Source organism: Liolophura sinensis, chromosome 1, assembly GCF_032854445.1.
Source record: "Liolophura sinensis isolate JHLJ2023 chromosome 1, CUHK_Ljap_v2, whole genome shotgun sequence".
NCBI lineage: Eukaryota > Metazoa > Mollusca > Polyplacophora > Chitonida > Chitonidae > Liolophura > Liolophura sinensis.
Window position 1 is genome coordinate 44,179,275 of NC_088295.1, and position 19,378 is coordinate 44,198,652.

The window sequence follows — 19,378 nt, forward strand, 5'->3', positions numbered from 1 at the left end:
ATCAGTAACACTGGCGCTTGTAAAATAGGAAACTATTTATTACTTAGTGCAACATAGAGGACGAAAAATGGTAAGTTCTTCGTGCAACAGTTATTATATGTAATATTAACAGCTTGATTCAAAATAATTTAGTTTCTTTCGCTAACCCACATACGTCGCTTGTCACTTGACAGCTCAGTCAATGTTGTCGGATTGTATCATGCATGCAAAAATGTCGGAACATGGACGGGGTGATTTTATTTATGTTCACTTATGACATTAAGTTATGTACCTACTATTGAATTCAACGTCATATCAAACAATAACACCTTAACTGTCACTCGCTTAATTTAAATACATGATTGTGGGTGGAAACAGTTTAAATACGGTACCTAGTTTACACGTATTTCTTGTGGCGATTTTAATACCCAGGGGCCGGCCCTGTATGCTGGCTAGTCATGTAGACCTAGTCCAGACATGTTTGGTCTAGTTCCTAAACACAACTGTCACAGTAAAACAATTACGTTTTATCAACTGAGCTGAAACCAACTGTTTTGTTTTTTCTCTATATCAAGGCTGGATTGAATATAGTCCAAGTACACTGGCTGTTGGTTAAAGAATATTTGAATGTGCCATAACTATGACTGCTCCAGAATCATGGCTGCTCAACCTATCTGTAACCTGTAGGTTGAACAGCCATGAATATAGACACTGCATATTTAATGAAATTTAATGTTTTTGCTTGAAATGTCAGCATATTTAGATGTTAACATTTGAAATGGAGCAAAATTAAGGACATTAAATTTGCAATGGCAGTAAATCAGACTAGAAATGTAACTCCTGCTCATCTGCTTAAGAGGGGAGGTTGTCAACTATGAGTTTAAAATTTTTACACATAAACATGAATATCTATGTATTGCCTTGGCTAGGGGTAGTGGGTTAAGATGCTTAACTTCCAATCACTTGGAAGTGTTGGTTAAGCACCAAAAACTAGCAGGTGTGAATTTCTTAGATTCCTCAGTCTCCAATGTTTTTAGGGCCTTTGGCCACCATTGTATAAGTAAAATATTTTTGAGTATGGCACAAAACACCAATCAAATAAATAAATAAGGGATGAAGTTTGCCATCCACAAATACGACATACATATTGATATTGCTCTGCAGCTGAAGATCTGTGCATCTACATGTACCATAACATGATTATTTTTTAAAAGGCAGTGATTTGCTTGGGATACTTCTGTTTCTTCCATTTGTACACCTGATCTCTGTCATATAAGTGAAAAATTTGTGTATGGGACCAATGAAATAAATAAAAGGAAAAAAAAAACAGATATGTATATAGGTGCAGGCTTTGGTTTTAATAATAAAAAAATGACATTTTCAGCCGGGCAGCGCCATCTCCTCTAACAGTTCTGGGAACTCTTCAAGACGAGGAAGGACAAAGAATTACAGAGTTGTCAGCAACACTTCACAGGTTGATGAGTCGTTATTTGGAATACCAAATCATGTACAGCAGCGAGAAGACATGCTGCGAGAGAAGCGTGCTGGGGCAGAAATGAGCATCCAGAGACAGGCGGAAGAAGGAGTGCCAACAGGAAGCTACGAAACAGAAATGCCAAGAATAACAAAGAAACAGTAGAAGTCATAACCAAAGACCTTATCAGAAAATTGATGTAAGTAGTCTTGGAAATGGGATTGTTAAATGTGACAAAAATCTATGAAGACTTCTCTTGAACAGATGAGATTATAATCAACGGTTGTGTCTGCATCTTTTTGTGATGCATTTTATAAAACTGACTGGTGGCTAAGATGATATTGTATTGTCATCGATGGACATTTCAAAAGTCCTGTTATAGAAGTGTGAATGGGGTTGGTACTTGCAAATGATTTTGGTAAATGCATAATATTTAAATGGAGAAGAGAACTAGTTACAAGTGTACTATCACACACTAAGTATTTTGTCTATCTTTGAGGCAACTATAACAGGCACAGTATACTTATATAGCCCATTTATGCTGCATATATGAGTAATGACTTCAGTCCTGATTTTTTTTTCATATATAACCAAAGTACTGTAACCGATGACCTTTTTTCAGAGTACCAGCTGAGGATCCATCTGGCCAGTCTGTCATTTTGAGCCGAGCCGAGTTTGAGCGGATTAGATACGGAGCTCAGATCTTGAGTAAAGCTCAACGGGAGATGATTCAGGAACAAATAAAACAGGAAAAGGAGAAAAATATGGTGAGTAGGAATTATCCATTCAGATCAGGTTCTTACTAAATTTCTTGTACCATATTGGACCCCATAGTACAAAAAAGGGATACTTATTAAACTAAGCGTCTTTTACTGTAGTGACTGCAAAACATGGACCATCCAAATAATCGACCGCCGGCAATCATCAGTGGATATACGCGATCCCCTCCTGGAGTCAATTTAATCTGTGCTGTCAAAGTATGAAAATAATGCTTGTCACTTTTTCGATTCTTCCCAGGGTAAATAGATTAAGTGTTGTGAATAGTTATTTATTTATGGGGCTGTGAACGGACAACACCGTTCCCCGTTTCATGCATTCGCCAGTACACTGTAGCTGGTAAACTTCAGACAACCGGAGAATGGGTGGTTAGCATGCCTGTCCGACGGGATCATGATTTGAGACAGTTTTGGAATTTACAGTGTTGTAACAACTGTGGCTGATACTTTCTTCCTTTTAATTCATCGATAAAAAATATAGGTGTGACTTGCCGGGAAATCTTCCAGCCTCGCTGTCATTTCCACAAATTAAAATCTTTCCTTTGTCAAATCTCAACTAGACTTGTTTTCACTCACAGAATGAACTAAGACTTGGCATGGCAAAGACTTAAAAATGGGCAATCTTTATTATACATGTAACATTCCACTCTTGGTGCTAGAAACAAGGAGATTAGTCTGGTACTGCATTGTCAAACCATTGTCAGTATATACCATGACTGAGAGGTACCTCATTCATGGAAATGTTGAAAGTGATGTTTCTGTGAAGAAACTATTTTTGTTCTCAACAGGATGACTGCACAGAGAGAAAGATTTCATTAAGACTATGGATGTGGCTCGACAGAAGAATGAGAAACTGAACGATTTGGAGGAGGAAGCCAAGGAGAAAGCTCAGCATCTGCTTTCTAAGGCTAACGAGATGAGGCAGGAAGAAGAGGATGAGATCAAACACCTGAACGAGGTGAGGACATTAACACATCAGCACAACCAGAGGTTTTAATTGGAAAGCGGATGTAAATGGGAGCTTACTGCGCTTAACAATCCTAAGCTAAGGAAAGAAATTGGCTCCTTAGGGGGAAGCAGAGGTTGTTTTACAGGTGACATAACACAGACAAATCGATGTGAAACATCATTGTGCAAAATATCCTCCTACATTTCTCAACCCTTTTCTATTTATAGTTGTGTTGGCATGCGTATTGTGCTCTCAGTCATGAAGATAAGAATACTCAGGAATAATTGATGATCAAATTTATTTTTGAATCCATGAACAAGATTTGTTTTCTGTTTCAACTGTAAGGATCAGTAGATGGAGTAATAATTATGTTCTGTAGCCTTTTGACATAACTCTCTGGGCTGTGCTCTCCTCTGTCTAACCAGCTGTTGTCATGTAAATGAAATATTTGGTACAGCATAAAAACCCAGTCAGTCAAATTACTGAAATTAATGCATGACAAAATAGTACTGATGACCGTGTTTTCTTTGTCAATGAGGTGAATACATTAGTACCACATGTATGTACTTTTTATTCACCATTTAATATATAGGTGTATGTACATGTACAATGGTATACAATGAATTGCAAGTTGTGGCCAAGTGGTTAAAGTAACAGGCTTTTCATCGGATATAAAATGTGGATTCAAACCAGGCCATGCACAGGGGTTTCATAAACTTGCAGGAACTTGCCAAAGGTCGGGGGTTTACCACGTGCTCTCCAATTTCCTCTAAACATAAAACTAACCACCATTATACATTATATAAGTGAAAAATTCTTTAGAATAGTGTTAAACAACAATGAATGAAATAATTACATGTAAATAAGTATATAATTGCTAGTATACACTGTGGTATGAATCACTTATGAAATAAGTAAAAGTACAGTATACAAAATGCTGATGTCGTCATTTACATGCAGCTCATCCTGAACGCCAAATGCCATGCAATCCGTGATGCTCAGCTTCTGGAGAAGAGACAGATTAAAAGTGAGATGGAGGTGGAGGACAAAAGACTGGATGTGATGATGGAGGTAGACCGTCAAACTGGCATCAAAGTGCAGGAGGAGATCGAAAAGAAACGCAAAGAGGAGCGGCTCTTGGGGGCAGCCAAGCTGCTGGAACAGATCCAAGAGAATGAACAGGAGCGACTGTTTGAGTTAGAGAGGAAGGACCAGGAAAATATACAGATGCAGAAGTATGTGGAGAAAATGATGGTCGAGGATCAGGAGACATTGGAAAAGAAACACAAGCAACAGACAAATCTGAGGGTAAGATTACTTTATATTTGAAACACAAATGTTCGTTTTTACACTCCAGGGTCTTTTGTACACTATTTTTCTTGGTTATTGAACCTTTAAAGTGTTGTACACAAGAACCATGCTCTAGGCATGTCATTGAGGTACAGGAAGTTAATATTATATTGTAAATGTTACCTAAATTAGTTTCTGTAATCTTTTCTGTTTGTTGTAGTAAACTAGCAGTGATAAATGAAACTAGAAATGTACCATACTCACCATTCCCATGAAACTGTAATCAGATTGTGATCTGTTTTCTAACAAATTTGGGCTGTGTGTGTTGCAGGAGGAGCTCAATCAAGCAAATACAGAAATGCTTAAACGTAAAGAGCTCAAAGCTAAGCAAGAGAAAATGGGAGGAGCTTAAGGTCGTGGAGTATATGAAACAGAAGGCCGTAAGTGTAATAGTCAGACTGAATTTCAGGTGGATGATTCACTGAATTGGGATTGATGACACCAAGTTATTTTTGAATTTGTCAAAATTAATCATTTGACTTTTTGTCAAAATTAATAATTTGTCATTTTGTCAAAATTAATTGTTGGTTTTGTCAAACTACTTTGTGTTACTTTATGCATTCATGTATGTATACTCATGTATGCTTGTACAAGATTCTGTGACAGTACTCAGATGAAAATTTCTGTGTAAAACAGGAACGTGAAACTGCTTTTGAGAAAGAACAGGAGAAAATTCGCATTGAGAAAGAGAGAGAGGTGGCTAGGCTGAGGGCATTACAGGAGCGGGCACGAGACGAACAGGCTGAACGTGATATGCTGCGAGCGAAGCGGGCACAGGAGCAGGCCGAGAGAGACTGGCGTAAAAAGGAGGCAATCGAGGCTGCCAAAAAAGCTGAGACGGAAGCCATGTTGAAACACGCCAGAGCCAATCAAATGGCTCAAAAAGAGCACTTCCTGGCAGTCCAGGCAAACAGAGAGAGAGTGGAATTTGAACGTGTTCTCAAGTAAGAATGGTTTCTTCTGTTATTAGCATGGTAGCCAATATTGACTTAAAGAAGGGACATTTCTACATGTTCATTGTACTGGAATTCTGTACTCAACTGGATATAGATTATTTGTCGATCAAAATCTTCTGCTTTGGCTTTTATGGGTAGATGTCTTTCTTGCTAACATACATGATAATTGGAAAAGCTGTACTCTGATATTAAGTGTGGGCAATGAAGATTGAGGTAGTTTGTAATTTTTGTATGTATTCATAATTTCACCCACAGCACCCACTACCTCTGGAAAGATATGAATTGTTGTGTATATTCCCAAACATCTTGGGTTTCTTCCAAAAAATACCAAATGGAAAACAGAATAAGCAAACAGAGAATTTATATGCCAAACTAAATGCATGTATATAAAACTTTGGTATTCTTTGTTTACCTTGATCCAAGGGCCCACAAAATTAATCTTTGAAACTCACAATCTTGTTGAAATCAGCCAGTATTTGAGGCACTAATTGCATTGAATCCAACAACGAATCAGAACTAATACATTCAAATAAGCAAAACTTATGCAAGGTGACTGGGCTGAATATCAAACTTGATCTGACTGGGATGTTCGAGAAAGTCTAGACCAACATTTTTCAGCATAAGAAAATATTCGGAGGAAGTTATTGTAAAGCATGACAGATGAATGGACGGACAGACTCAAATTCATATTCATCTCTCTTTTTGAAAGCATGGAATAAAAAAGAAATACCAAAGATAAATTAGTAGACAGGTAACTGATGGCATCTGGTTGTTATTGTAGAGCACAAAAAGAGCTTATTGAGAAGGAGAAACGTGAGGAGGATCAGCACGTGAAGAAGAGGCTGATGCATGCTGAAGAGGTGAGGAGACAGATCAGACAGAAGGAGCAGGAGAGGATCGCTGAGAGGAATGCCTTCTTTGAGGAGGGTGTCAAGCTGGACGAGGAGGCTAGGCTGAGGAGGCAGAAACTGGATGAAGTCAAACTGAAGAAACTCAACACACTCAGGTAAGAAAGGACTTAAAGATGAGTCTTATCTGGGCATTCTTTCAGATAATGCCTGAAATAAGTAGTTGAAAAGTACTCATGTAAAGTTACAGCAGGGAGAGCATTCTAATTAACCCAGAAAATGTCATTTGCAAAGAAAGCAATAGTAAGAAAAATACTTTAAATGGTTGTATTAGAGGGTTTGGGTTTCTTCCTTTATCAGATGGATTGGAAATACATAATGTTATTTCTGATAAATTTACTTATCTGCGGAAACATGAATGTGCTAAATAGGTTTTCTTGTGTTTTCCTTTCAGAAATGTCGGCATTCCAGAGAAGTATTTATCACAAGTGGAGAGGAAGATCAACCAACATCCACAACTAGCCTCATAATAACTCTCATCGTTAAGTTCTTACCTTTGTGTGCATCTGTCTCCTTACCAAAAACTTTCCCTCTCTTGAGCTGTGGCTGCTGCCATAGTCAGGATAATTACCACAGTATTGACTTTATGAATAAGCTTGAAAATCTTGACACCAAAGTGATATCATATACATGTATTCGTTAGATTGGTGAGAGCCTATGGAAGTATTGCTTAATTATATGGTGTATCATGACTTACAATATAATTATTATATACAGTGTACCATATTCATAGCACCAAATTAATGAAGAAGTTAACGACATTGAACATAAATGAATTGGTCTGAAATTTAATGGGAGGGTAGATTGTTTTTAAATGTTAAAATTGAGTGTTTCGGGGTGGAGCAGGAGAAAGATGATCAAATAAGTATTATGTTTGGGTTTGAACAACAAATTTGTACATGTAATGTGTGTATATATATACCACTGTGCACTATTGGTGTATAAAAGTTGTAAATAAAACTTAACTTTATATAACATCATCTAAATGAATTGTCTCTGTTTTGCCATTACTGGTATTTAAAACACCTCATTGTTTGGGGTTTCACACAGTACGAAATATTTTACACCCTGGCACTACATTTTATAGCTGTAAGAAACTTGGCAGGACTTTAGGGAACCTCCACACCTTGTTTTAGGTATTCAACTTAAAACTGTGAATGAATGAATGAATGATTGGAGTTGAACATTGTACTTAGCAATTTTTCAGTCATATGATGACAATTGGTCATTACATGTAGGTGTGTGTAAATATACTGTGCCTTCTTGTGTTGGGCGTCCATGTTGCCAAAGTGCTGCTGCAACTGAAGTATGCCGAAGACACCAGACATGACATCCAACCCAGTCACATTATACTGACGCCAGGCCAACCAGTCATGGGGGTAGTTTCATGAAGCGTATATAGTCTTCAGTTGCCGTTAGCTAAGTGCACTTTATATCTGTACAACATACGTTGTTATGGTCGTTAAGGCCTTACTTAGATAAGAGAGCTTAATGAAACCAGCCTGTTTCCTTGCTCTAACCTCTCAGTGCTGAGCACCAAATGAGGCAGTAACAAGTGCCATTTTTAAAGTTTTTGGTGTAACCCCACCCAGGCGCTCTAACCACTAGGCTACTGAAGTGTTCAAAGAGCTGGATTTCAAAACATAACCACATTTGTCTAGGATTGATGATCTTTAATATGGAAGAAACACTGTTTTCACGGAGTTAAATGCCATAAAATGTTTTGATTTTAAGGTGGGCTCTAGAGACCATATTAATAATGTACACGTGTATGTCACCAATGCCGTCACAGCCATCTTGCCCTACACTTGATATTTTAATGTGGCATTCATGTTTTCATGTCCAGGCAAACAATACAAGAATAAAGTCACAAGAATTTTAATCAGACCAGAACTTAAAAAGTGTAGAAAAGTTGTAACATCATTGGCAACATGCATCATCCATCTGTCCATAAATCCATAGATTTGACTACATTTGGTTCAGTCAAAGAAGAAAAAAAATCTCAGAAAACAATTGAAAGTCTCTCCAGATACAGCTTTCAACGGTCTTTTTTTCATCATGGTTTCCTCAATTTCTTTGTAGTTTAGATGATCAGAGGTAGTTTTCATTTACTTATCTTGCTTAGAGTTGCTTTACTCGTATGATGACAGCTGGTGATGAGTCATGTCAAGGACAAAAGCAGGCAAATTTCATTGGTTTCCAAGGAACCGTCTTTGATACAAAGTAGTTGCAATAGTGGGTCGAGAACATTTCCCCATAGTGTTGCGATGGCTGTTACATCAGGCAACATCTCAACTTCTTTGTAAGATGAGCGCCAGAGATTTTAAATTGTGTTGTACTTCATAAGCCTTTAGCAGAATCAGCAACCTACCAGGTTAAATCAGCCAAGAAAACAGATATTCAAAATATATGTGATGTTTGGGCGGGCTGTTTATTTTATGATCAGATGTGATTTCCATGATGTTAGAATGTTTTTAACTCTGGTCTTGTTTGCTATCTTTAATTGACATTTATGTTGTAAGTTGACAGACAAGCTTTTGTGCAAGCATTCTCACAAACCTACAAAATCCAGTTTTATGCACCATATTTGTCAAACTAATTTGTATTAGTAGTAACCTTACATTTTTAAGTTTCTATGCCATTGATTTCTTTTAGTAGCTTTGATGGGAGAAAACCACCCATTTACAATATGTCGGTCAGTTCCTTTGAACCTCCCCACTGCTTTCTAAATGTGGACCCAATAACCAACCCAAACCGTGCATAAAACTGGCCCACGATGACTGCAGATATTTAGCGTTACCCTGATCATGCCAGTGCGAAACAGACAATAGAACCATTAACATTGCTTATTTATTTCATTGTGGTTTTGCATCGTGCTCAAGAATATTTCACTTCTTCGACAGCAGCCAGCATAGTAGCTGCAGGAAACCACACAGAAACCACGACCATCCGCAGGTTGCTGCAAGACTTCCCCACATATGAACCACTGACATTGTACCAACATCAAACCAACCACAACCACCATACATTTCGCATTCATATATTTATACTGATGCTTCTGTGATCTTCACCTGTAGTGCGTTTTACACCTTAGCTTGACAAGATGAGCCAGCCAATACTTGCATATACCTCCGATACCCAACACCAAGAAAGCTTAAGTATAGGTGTCATGAATAGCTGTGACAGGCAGCCCTGCCTGTTCCTCAGTGAGTTAGTCAAATTTCTGATTATCTTTTAACATGGCATTCACAAGCACTAACAAATCTGAAAATATATTCACCTACTTAGTACTATAATTTCTGTCACATTATGGAATAGGTATTGTACTTTCAGACTTGATGACAACGCCTGTGCTTTTAATTAATGAGGAGCCTCAAGTGCAAGACTTTTTATTGAATGTCACTGCCATTGCAAGTTTGTTCCTGTATTAACTTTATAATGTGACATCCTTCAGCATTGAACCTTGGTTTTTACAATCTGCGCACTGGTTTACAGTATTTATGGAAGGTTAGAATCTTGAACAGTTATCACCGCTGACTAATTCTGAAGATGTCAACAGACCCTCTGTGACCACTCATTGCTAGGTGTTTTTGCTCAAAACCCAGTTTGTCATGTCTCCAATCTCTTGGCTCTGGTCACCAAACCAGTAATGAGGATATCACACGTTGATCATTTTGCTATATGTGATCCTCTTTCACCTGTCCTCATTAATACCACCATCATATCATTCTGTCCATTGTCTTTCCCATTTTTTTTTTTTGTGGGATGCCTGGGTGGGCACACTAATATTTATTTATTTTATCTGATTGGTGTTTTACGCTTTACTCAAGAATATTTCACTTATACAAAAGCGGTCAGCGTTATGGTCGGAGGAAACTGGGCAGAGCCTGGGGGTAATCCATGACCATCCGCAGGTTGCTGCAGACCTTCCCATGTAGGACCAGAGAGGACGCCAGCATGAGCTGGACTTGAACTCACAGTGAGCGCATTGATGAGAGGCTCCTGGGTCATTACACAGCGCTAGCGTGCAAACCAACTGAGCCATGGAGGCCCCGGCAAACTAATAGATGACCTAATAAAATTAGTAAACATATGTTTGGGTTTATACTGTGTCTCCTACTCTCCCTGCGGCACGGTTAGTCCATGCCGTCAAAGTGCTGCAGCCACTGAAGTGTCTTGCCAAAGACACAACACCCAGTCACATTATACTCACAGCTAGCCAACCAGTTTCCTGCTTTCTTGCTCAAATCATTAGGCCACTGAAGTGTTCCCTTACAAAATGTGTTTACTAAAAGTCAGAATAACAAGAATAAATACGATGGGATTGTTTCTGTACAAACAGATATTTTATTTTCTTTTTACTTTGTGTAATTCAGACCAGAAAAGGGCTATGTTGTAAAAGATACATTTTAACTACAAGAGGAAAAGCCAAAACAAATATTTGGTAAAAAAAAAAAAAAAAAAATGGCCGACAAGTATTGTGTCCAACAGTTAACAACTCTGATTCATCCAATCACAGGTCTTATTCCACAACAACAACAACAAATGTGCAAAAGAGAAAATCACTCAATCCCACATAGACTGCTTTATTCGAAACACCAGATATCCTACGTATCTGGCATGTAGTCGAACACAATCCATGTATTTTCAACTTTACTGCAACTTTTACACATTTTAGGTGTTTTACAGGGTTATATGTCAGAGTCTGAACATTTAAGATTGAACGAAAAAAAAAATGTCTGACTAAAAGACCCTGAGCATAGATTTTGTTTTGATTTATGTTACCATGTTACCATGGCCACAGGCCAGCTGTAAACCCATATTGCTCAGCAAAGGCTACTGGTCATAACTGGCATAGTTCCTCGTCTTTGAGAAATTGTCTCGCCATGTAGCATTTCTTCTACATCAGGTAGCTGGACTAATGTATGGTGGAAATGCATAAACACAGGGAAAGACATGTAGTTCTTAAATAAGTAGCGAAAAATAACCCTTGAAGCGCGAAAACTGGTTAAGCACAGCATTACAAAGCACAGAGAGCAGCGCAAACCATGAGGACTCGGGTGGTGTTGATTTGGTGTTATACAGTCTGTTAATATTTCTGGAGGACTCCAAAACTGATCAAGTGAATTTTGTCTGAAAGATACAACACTCCAGCCTATAAAACATGTTACAGTGTCTATTGGCACTCACCCAATAGTTCTTGCACATCACTCAACTAAAAAAGCCACATGTAAATGACGAAAGCGCTTCTTTGTACATGCGAAAGACTGATCCATAATTTAATTTGTTAATCATTTTTAAAATGTTATACACAGAACAGCTCTTTTAGACAAGACAGTCGTGTAAAAATTCAACAAAGATCTATCAGTACTAATAACTGGTTCATCAGTTTGGTACTGCAAAACAGTTTGACGCATATCGACATAACAGTAGGTATAAGGAAAACAATTTTCAGTTAAAAATAATTAAATATGTTAAAAAAAGAAAAGAATCTAAATGTTATAGTTATAACATTACAGCACAAAAGGACATGTGCAAATGAACTGAAATCCTGCAAAAGAACCAGCGTGCATACAACACTTACAAAATACCTCTTCTTCACCTTTTAAATACACATACAAACACAACAGCCTCTAAGATATCACACAAGAGAAAATTTCAGTTTTTCTTTTATATTTTTTCTTCTTTTTTTTTTCAACCCAGGGACAAAATGGGGATTAAAAATTGAGATGGACTGGGAGTGGAAAAATGAATGAAATAAACCATGTTTAAATCAAATTTAAAAAAGTCATGATTTTAGTAAGTTTTCACTAGGGCGTCAGTAATGGGCGTTATCCGACGGAAGCTCTCTGGGCTGTTTGTCGCTTTAATGAACTTTCCCTGGATGAGGCTTGTGACGCATCTCGCTTAGACGACCTGGATATTGAACTTTCCCTTGAACTCTCTCCTCCACCGCGAGATCGGCTTCGTTTACTGCGTCGGAAAAGCTTCCTCAAACTGCCTCCGAGCGACCGAGACTTCTTTAACGAGGGTGGGGTTAGTCTTTCATTTTCAATGTCGTCTGAAATATACAAGAGCATATTAATGAGCCATTTTGTCCTCAGCTCTGAACAAAAAATGGCTTAGCGATACTTTAAAGATTTTGTTGTGGTAACCTCATTACAGAACGCTTCTGTAGCTTTAGCACATACAGCACACAGGTGGTTACATATACAGACAGGACATCCTAAAGGTCTATCCCCTCAACTCATTTTGATAAAATGAACAGTCGAACAATTGAAAACAGGGTATATTTGCAACAACAAAAAAACCTACATGTATAAGTGATTGAAAAAAAATTCTCTAAAACTGTTTTTTTTCTCTTCTATTTGTTGCTGAAAATGCAATAACGACACAAACCTATTAAAAAACAAAAATTAAAATCAACAAAATAAATAAAATAAAATATACTTAGTAATAATTTTTAACATAAAAATAGCTGTTAGGTATTAGAATTTATAAATGAACAGAAAATCAGAAATAAATTTTTATAAAATATTAACAAAAACATGCAACAGATTAGCAAAACTAACTCTTAGATCTGAATTCACTGTTTAGAGATATTAGTAAATAAAAAATTATCTCTCTTAGATAATGATCGGCAGCAAATCCAGAGTTGTTTGTTTGTTTGAGGTTAAATGTTACTTTCAGCATTACTTTTGTGAGATCAGAATACATGTGGTTTCTTCTTGTGACATTATAAGCACCGATGGCAAAGTTTTCATAGAGCTGCCTCAATGGAGTACTATACTGAAGACACCATACATGACACCACATCAGTAAGAGTTTACTGGGCCACCATTGCTTAGCCCTTTCATATCTGTCAATTTTACTCCCATGCCTGACTTGACTGAGGCAGCAAATTTAAAACAAAAAAGGCCTATGACATTATGAACATTTTTTTTTCCTATTTCATGTTGTTTAATTCCATAATAAAGATCTTCCCAACATGATGGTGATCAGTTTGGCATGTTACATGTATTAATGAACTTGTAAACTTAAATGAACGTGTAATTTTACAGGCCATAATGGTTTAATAAAGACAAATGGTCTTCACTGAAGATATTAAATATAGTGCAAACGAATCAACAACTGTGGTCAACCACTTATCGTCACGAATATAACATACATAGTTTGAAGTCAGAAGTAATACTTAATATTTCTGAATAAAGCTTGGTGAGTATAAATTACTGCAGATGCTATTCATTAAAGCTCGATGTTGTCGTGCAGGTTACGACTAATTCAAATGCATTTCTCCTCTATACACTGTGTTTAAATCTAAACATGTAATCCATTATCCATTTTTTCACTGTCATGGAACCAAATTATTAAAGTAGACCTACATGAATTGTGGCTTCAATCACAGTTAAAGTTCTTCATGTTGTTATAAATTAATTACCAATGTACATGTATGAGAACAGTATGACCAAGTGTGAAATGCATACTGATTTATCATACAAATGAAATTCAGCCCAACTGGGTGATCCTTTGAAAAAAATGTTTGACTGTGCCTGTGATTAAGCTTAAGGATTGGCACATGGTGAGGTGAAACGGACATAGTTGAAAGGTCACTAATACATCTTCTAACTGATTAGCAAGACATGTGTTCAAGCCCATTTACTGGTAATTTTGCTTGTGTCCATCACCCCATCCCGTAAAACAGACTGTAATGTGATGAACAAAAAAAATCTGGAGTAAATTTTCAATTTTCAAAATAAATAAATATCTGAATAACTAAATACTATGGAGGATAAGCCACCAAATCTTACAAAACAAAATTTATGACAAACTTGCTCAATTAAACTTGGATCAGAACTTAGAAGTATTAGTTGAGGAAAACACAAAAAAGTGTGTGTATGAAATCACACTTGATTATCTATCACTGCGTCTTCTTGGAAATATTTCTTTATGTACAAAGGTCTTAATGTATCGATCAATTGTCTTAACATAAAAGCTACTTTGATAAAACAGACCAACCATACTGACAAGACGGTAACTGTACTGGTAGATTGAAAAGAAAAACAAATATAAAACAAAGAACAAATCAATCAAAGAGTGAAAGTGGTAGAGGATTTCACAGACTAGTGAGCTATTAGAGAGCTACATGTGTAGATGAACAGCAAATAGTAAGTCAAGAATGTTGAAGCACAAACAGTTACATCAAACACACAGTGAAATAAATAAATATATAAATAAGTAAATAAATAAATAAGTAAAAAAAAACGACATATCATACATGACGATTCATCAGGCAGGAAAAGTCTCATGCTTGACACAAGGCTCATGCTGAATTCAAAATGAAACTCAAGAAGTCAAAAGAACAAGAGAGATAGAGCGAGAGAGACAGAGAGAGAGAGAGCAGAGAGCATGGCATGTTACCTGTGCTTTTTGAACCTTTATATCTAGGGTCAGGTGGTGCCAGATAATGGGGTGAAGCACGTTCTGCACTTCGGGCACGTTTTTTACGAGAAAAACGTTTTAATATCCTCTGACCAAATGACTCTTTCTTCTGCTCTGTAAACATGTTATTAAGAGATAGGGCTAGAACCAGAGGAGAGTATAATGGAGGGTGATGAGAACAGAGGTGAGGATCGGAGTATAAAAGCTGCTAAACTCTTGTGAGGTTGATCTAAGAGTGCTTTCTGCAATGCGATATTGATCTTCAGGATGCTTTTTATGAAAGTTCTACCACTAAGATGATCTTCATGAAAAGGTGTCTCCATCTTTGAAAAAAACTGCATCTCTTGAACTTAACCTTTGTCGGTTAAAAGTAAAAAATATGAAAAGGCCCAGCATAAAGGCACTACCACCTGATTATCTTGTGAATTGCTAGATAAGGAACAGGGAGACAGATACTCCTTGTGAAGAAGCTTGATCTACTTCTGTCAAAATCATTTCCACCACTTAATGACCTAAGGGCATCATAGTCGCTGGTACAGTTGATTTAATTCACATGTTCTAAAGATAAAATGGCTGCCAGTAAGTTTCCCTGACTTTCTAGACAAAGGATGGCATCCCTTTGCCTATGGTTACAGCAGTCTGTGTTAAAAATTAAGGTAATAAATACACATGTAGTTCTTTGTTATGGAAGATATTTTTCTGAACTCAGGTAAGGAAATATATGCCTTGGGCTACACCAGATTTTCCCTTTGACCAGGCCAAAGGCAAGCAAAGTTTATAATTTTTAAAACTTTCCTCAGCTAATTCTGGGCACGATACCTCTGTTCTTAAATATATAGTCAGAGGACAATGCCAGGATCAGGATTGCAGTAAGCTGTAACTGTTGCTTTCACTTTTACTTTCATTTTCAGGTTGAGGCTATGGATGATATGGACGTGAGAGATGAGGTAGCGGTCTTACCTTTGACTGGGGTTGTCCCCACACTCTGTGCTTTTTCAGCGGAGGAGGCATTCGATAGGGAGCTAGTAATATCTAGGCTGTCATCGGTGGATGTGTTCTCGACAGTCTGGACAAAAAATCATACACACACACGGGGTTATGCTTGGCTGAATGAGTCATGCTTTATGGCAGTGCAATCAAGGGAGACAATGTCAGGCTTTATAATAATAAACAAGTCCAGTATATCCAGGTAAGATTTGTGGAGTGGAGGGGAGGGGTGGGGGGGGGGGAGGGGGTGAGCTTTGAGGGAGCAGACACCAACACACATCAGCTTTTATGGGCACATGGATGTCATTCGTGGGACAAATAATATCAATGAGAAAGACAATGTTGTCAACAATGGGATAAAATATTGCACAAAAAGAGAAAAATATGGAGCAAATAATGGTAAACTATGGATTTTTGAAAAAAAATTAGCCATACATAAACGGTATTTAAGGTTGTTTTTGCTCCCACACTTTGTGAGTGCCATTCACTTTTACCAGTTATCACTCTGGTTAATGATCATATGCAGCTGATATTTCAATAACATAATTTTAAATGAAAATGATATGTATATAACTATATAAATGTGACAGTAGATAGAAACCAATCTAACAAAATTCCATATTACATGGTTATTTCTTATGCGCAAAAGAATAACGTCCACATTGCATCCTTTCACTGAATATGTTACATAAAAACAACACTGCACAGCACTGTCAAACTCCACTCCTGCTCAAACCATCAATTAACTTTCAAATATCATATAAACTTTCCTAAAAGAAAGAATAGCGTTTAATCATCTTTAATTTATCACTTTTGTGTGCACATGTATTATCACAGCCTCTGTATGCCATCTTTCATTCTGACTTACTGCTGTCTGCCCAAATTCCTCAACCATTCTGCATATGAAAGAGCAACTTTCAGGGCAATTTATGCATTTTTGATTTTCGAGACAATGGTTAGATTGCCTAATTTAAGGGCCTCACAAAAAGTACAATTTTATCAGTCAGAATAATGCTCTCAGAATTTGCTTCAATGCTTGCAAACATGCGAAAAGGTTAAAGAATTACAGCACTTTCGTTCACTGAACAGAACCCTGACCTTACAGCAACACCAGTAGTATTATCGAGTATCAGTCTTATCCAGTGTGAGACCCATCCCTAGGGAACCCCAACTCTTTGAATCGCATAAACCTCTGATAACGATATTGCGTCTCCTGCTGAATGGCTGTCGCTCACAATTTAACCTGACCGTGAAAGCAATTTCACTTGTTGATGGGCACTTTATTTCATCATGGCATATAACAATGTTACCAACGGAATTTCACCAAGGATCAGCTGATACGGAGTGTCTGATGTGTTTCATATTTCATCCAACACAATCTAAGATACAGCAATTTTCTGAGCCGGGGAAACTGTGCTCTCTGAGATTGGGGCAAATTTACTGCCAGAATTCTGAACCAAGAGACTGCCCATAAAATATCCCCTGGTTCTGGCAAATAGGAAGTTTAGTATTCACATTCATCGACAAGTTTTGGAAACTTACAATCTTGGTCCTATGTTATCTTTTTCTTTTCCCTTTTCAACTCACTATATTTTTTAACCTTCACACTATGATCTGAACAACTGAATAGAGTTCTGAATACACGTAATGAATAATACTCTTATCCGATCTGGATAATGTGTGAATTGTACTTAATATGACTCTGCATTATTTTGAGCAGCAATACACATATAGTTTATTAAACATATTGTCTCTTCCAAATGCCTTTATGTTTGTGAAAGTCAGTTTTATTAGTCTGAAGAATGCTCACAGACCTGAGATTCAAATTTTTAAAGAATAACCAAGAAGGTACATTGACTTATGAAGAATAAACTATGGTGGAAATGTATTCATGAATATAATGATATTCAACAAAAGGCAAGTAAAAGGCAAGTAAACAAAAAAAAAATGAAGAAAACTGAACATTAACAATAGACGAAGACGTGACTCATGTGATCTCTAAATCTATTTTACCAGCCATCTGGTCATTAAAAAAATATCATGGTTGCCAACTGTGAAAGAAAATGTTTTTTGAAACACATCCATTGTATATCCTGTGCTATCGAGCACTTTCAAGGGCTATTCAGATTAATTATTTAAGCCTTCATTGGGAGACTAACAGATACCATTTTGGAAACTTAGTTATTGGTCCATTTCAAAACATTATGGTATATAATTTACAGCATCGAAACATCAAGTACTTTCACTGACTTATTCTAAATTCTAATGCTATTTTCGGACTTTCAAAGTCTTGAAAACATTTCAATAAAATACAAGATCCCCTGAATAACAGACCAGGAATCAGCTGATGTGATGTCCAAATTGCTATTACCTGCCATTATATACAGCAGTTCATAACATACACATAGATATTACGAACATAATTGTTAATAACTTTCACAAAATATACCACCTGAAAAATCACAAACTCCCCCCACCCACACACCCCACCCCCTGGAGTCTGAACAACTGAAATCTTCATACAACATACAGGTCAACAATTGTTATTTTTTTACAATGCACAAATACAACGTAGAGGCTATACATGTATGTGTTTAGTACTTGTATTATTCTGTTATCGGAGGCTGCTTGGATACAGATCTCTCGAGCCATAATCAACAGCATCAAATGCAATTGGAATTTATGTTAAATTCCTTAAATCTTCAATCAACACATATGTGAATGAATTTTACAGCTCTCTACAGAACTATCCTAAAGTGGCTGTCAGGCAATCAACCATGTTGCCAATTATGCATACATTTTAGCCTGTAGAAATAAACTCATCACACTTGAGATTAGTTCTAGCACATATTGGAAACCACACAGCTTCATTCTTACTTCACCAAGCAAACCACATAAATTAATACAACCCTGCTAATCAACATGCAAGTCAGTTTTTAATTTTCAATGGAAATGTTATAAAACCCTACCTTCGCTATACTGGAAATAATTGCTTTAACCCACGTCTAATGACATGAAAAATGCATTTCCTGGTACAAGCCATTCAACACCCTGTCACTAATTGGGATAAATGTAATGATCGAAACTGAATTGCTTGTTGATCAGGCAGAGCCTGTACTATAAACACACCTAGCTTTACTAGCCTAACTATTAAGACTACTGACTTGGGAGGGGGGTGGGGGTGGGGCGTGTTAATGAGCAGCACCGCTGATCAGCTTACCCGTTTGACGCTGGTAATGATCAGTGTGCTGGTTTTAGTGGGGGTCCTAGGCCGTCGCGACTTCTCAAGGAGTTCACGAATGGCTGTCTCGGCAACAGACTCGTCGTTAAGCATGATTAATTCTGCAAAAAACGTGCAAAGTTCAACGGGTAACTCGGCAAAGGCAAACCGCATGCGGAGACAAATCATGTCAAACTCACCCTAATGGTCTGCTTCTTCAGCTGACTGTCCTGAGGGGCTCCGAGCCGGGCACCCACTGAAAATTAACCTTCACCGTTAGCAGACCCTGTTTCATACACATACACACAGCATGCAGTGTAAGATTCATGTGTCTCTTGTA

General features: G+C 37.3%; 2 protein-coding genes across 2 annotated transcripts in view; one reads left to right on the forward strand and one right to left on the reverse strand.

Annotated features, from left to right (window-relative positions):
• The first annotated feature begins 619 nt into the window (after window positions 1-619).
• Window positions 620-7,315, forward strand: LOC135461270 (cilia- and flagella-associated protein 45-like). Its single transcript, XM_064738280.1, is given in 11 exon segments — window positions 620-655; window positions 1,364-1,553; window positions 1,556-1,652; window positions 2,076-2,224; window positions 3,018-3,187; window positions 4,139-4,486; window positions 4,800-4,868; window positions 4,870-4,908; window positions 5,165-5,472; window positions 6,266-6,490; window positions 6,787-7,315. Coding segments are annotated over 11 exon segments (1,707 nt in total). The 3' UTR covers window positions 6,863-7,315.
• A 3,401-nt stretch (window positions 7,316-10,716) lies between these two features.
• LOC135469763 (C2 domain-containing protein 2-like) overlaps window positions 10,717-19,378 on the reverse strand; it is a 37,473-nt gene continuing 28,811 nt past the window's right edge. The window contains 4 exon segments of the mRNA XM_064748353.1: window positions 10,717-12,453; window positions 14,811-14,945; window positions 15,792-15,897; window positions 19,039-19,160. Coding sequence (XP_064604423.1) covers window positions 12,224-12,453; window positions 14,811-14,945; window positions 15,792-15,897; window positions 19,039-19,160 — 593 coding nt within the window. The 3' untranslated portion in view covers window positions 10,717-12,223.